This window comes from Rhagoletis pomonella, unplaced genomic scaffold, assembly GCF_013731165.1.
Source record: "Rhagoletis pomonella isolate Grant_MI unplaced genomic scaffold, Rhpom_1.0 Rhpom_scaffold_00007, whole genome shotgun sequence".
Classification (NCBI taxonomy): Eukaryota; Metazoa; Arthropoda; class Insecta; order Diptera; family Tephritidae; genus Rhagoletis; species Rhagoletis pomonella.
In genome coordinates this window covers 67,586,493-67,589,471 of record NW_023458561.1, presented here as the reverse complement: position 1 = coordinate 67,589,471, position 2,979 = coordinate 67,586,493, and the positions used below count along the sequence as shown (strand labels likewise).

At 30.0% G+C, this 2,979-nt stretch overlaps 1 protein-coding gene across 1 annotated transcript in view; it reads right to left on the bottom strand.

Moving 5' to 3' along the window:
* Positions 1-894: 894 nt before the first annotated feature.
* Positions 895-2,979, bottom strand: part of LOC118743379 (homeotic protein distal-less) — a gene marked incomplete in the record, with an annotated part of 93,772 nt that continues 91,687 nt past the window's right edge. Inside the window, 3 exon segments of the mRNA XM_036476010.1 lie at positions 895-1,112; positions 1,457-1,561; positions 2,052-2,196. Of these exon segments, the coding sequence (XP_036331903.1) occupies positions 895-1,112; positions 1,457-1,561; positions 2,052-2,196 (468 nt within the window).

Sequence of the window (2,979 nt, the reverse complement as noted above, 5' to 3'; positions counted from 1 at the left end):
AAAACAAAACGACAAAATATTTTTTTTTTGTAATTTTTTTTTTATTAAAATTTTTAATTTTTTTCTTTACTTTTTTCATTAATGAATTATTATCAACATTTTCAGCACTTAATTCGAGTTTACTAATATCTTTTAAACTGTTAAGTTTTAACTAATTTTTTTTTTAATTTATATATATATTTTCCATTTATTTATAATAATTATACATAAGTATGTAATTGTCATTAAATTCATCTTAGCACTTAATTTAATTTCTTACAAATTATTTTATTGTTAAACTTTATTTTTAATTACAGCTTTCCTTTTTGTAAATACATATTTTACACTTTATTTAAAATTAATTATTTAAAAACGTCTGCTTTCTTTGTTGCTTGTAACCGCATTAAATATACGCATTGGAATTATCTATGAAAATAGGATCGGTTTGGTGTATGTGTTGGTGGTGTTGGTGTTAAACCGCTGGCCATACCCTGTGATTGAAGGAAGGGCAAACACTTCATTGTTATTGTAAAATATGTATCTTGTCCTTTTAAAATAAGTTTTCATTATACTCGTACATGCAATTTTGTTTTACTCCATAGCGCAATACTACATTGGTGAAGTAATAAAAGCGCTTTATTTTCTGACATTCTTACCTGACCTTATAAAGAATTTTGAAGGAAAAATTTCAAATCAGCTAGAGTCAAGTCTTTCTTCTCACTCTTATTACTTTGTCAGGTATAATCCCACCATGGTTTTACACAACAATTCCATGTACGAGTTATATTTGGGTAATTCAACTAAAAGCGTAATCCTCGATAACTCTCTTAATTTTGTATGAAAAACCGGTTTATTTAAGAGGTTTACGCTTTTCGATGAGTTACCCTATTTGATTTTTGGTATGAATTTTTAAACTCACGTTAATAACGACGGATTCGTCTCGGGCTGATACCAATATTGTGGCGGTACATAGCCGCCCATTTGCGGTGGCGGATTGTGATGATGCGTTTGCGGATGTGGCGGCGCTGGATGAGGTGGTTGCGGCGTCATTTGCGGTGGTTTGTGATCGATCCAATGCGGTTTCTGGTCCCATGGCGCTTGCGTAGGCGGACTAAGACCCGTTGGAGGGAATTCTATGAAAAGTGAAAAAGAGATAAAGAAAAAAAATTTATAGTCGATTTATATACATAGATAGAGATTATACATATCTATTAGCAAAAGACAACATATCTTAAATTTCTTGTTAGAATTACTTAATTCAAAATAAAAAAAATTTTATTCGAAATTAAATGGATTTTTTTCAATCAAAATTTAGCTGGGGAATTTTTGTAGGATTTCCAATTACACTCTACGCCAAAATTTAGAATATTATATTTGAATCATTCAAACTTTTTAACGTTTGCCAAGTTTAAAATAACCCGAAAAAATAGAAAAAAGTTGACATGTTTTTTTTTTTTAATTTGGTTCTTTTACTTACCAGGTGATAATTCGGACACAGGTGTACTTGATGGCGTCGGACTATGTCCGGGAGGTAGATAATGTGATGGTGAGCCGCTATTGGAGCCACCGCCGTTATTACCGCCTGCAATAAACATGAGATAAACTTTTTATAAATCAGTTAAAATGATATAAATAGAATCGAGGAATAATTTGTTAACTAAACATTAAAATAATAACTAGGTGTTATGCAAAAAAAGTGTAAAGCTTCGATTCAAGTAACTAAGAAACGTGTGAGCTCAAGGCTCAGCTCAAAAATTAAATCAAAGCTTAAGCTTGAATAAGAAATAAAATTTTGGAGTTCACCGGTCTTTTTAATAAAAAAAAAATCTGAAACTGTTCTATTTTTTAAGATTTTCTCTGGGTTTTAAGATAATTTGATTTCAATTTTCATTTCCAAATTCTCAACTAAACTTAGTTTAGAAAAAACATTCCATTCGAAGAAATCGTCTTTAGATATTAATCAATTTAATTCAACTAAGTTTGTTTTTTAACACTGCGCCGGTAGCTAGATATACTTTACTATTAATTGTAATTTAGTGCATAAGTAATAGTTATTTGCCTCTTAAACTCACCACTGTGCATATTTTGATTTGGACTATGTTGACCAGGATTTGGACCGCCACCACCCAATGGCATACCGCCGCCGGTACCAGGCGCTTGCGCAGCTTTCATCATTTTTTTGTACTTAGAACGTCGATTCTGGAACCAGATTTTCACCTGAAAATAGATTTAAAAAAAAAAAGAAAAAGATTAATTTCATTAACAATACAGAGATTTCGAAGTGATAAGAGAAAATTAATGAAAAGACATACATATGTATCTGAAAATTCCCATTTAAGGCTTATAGAAGATGCAAATGTGTTTCAAATACATTTGCATATATGTTTTTTATATAAATATATATCTATGTAGGCATTAGTGATGTGCCGAGTCGAGTCGACTCGAGTTCTGACTCGAGTATTTTAGAAGTACTCACGTACTCGAGTTAGCAAATTATAGTATTCGCATACACAGACTCGAGTACGGGTCTCGAGTACTTATAATTATCAAACACCGAATCAGGTATTTTTGATATATAAATGGCGGTTTAGCGTTAAAAGAAATATATATATATTTACCAAATACACCACACAACTAAATTAATTTTAATATCGTTATAGGTATTAGTTGCCAAAGATGAAAGGAATTTTAAATTCCAAAGGAGTAATTTTATTGTTTATGAATCTAGATCTCATGGAATATTGTCATTATAATTGAAGTACTAGTCGAACTTTTAAGGTACTGAAGATTTATATGTTTTAACTCATTATTTACTTTGGATATTTTTTTTATGACAGACTACTAAGTTCTAGTTCTACTATGATAAATAAAGCAACTGTTATTGAACCCTATATTTATTTAATTTTAATTATTATTTGTAAGTATGTAAGAATTGGATTTCTATGTTTGGATCTACATAAATCGGATATACTATCTTGGAGTTAATAATAATATCATGTT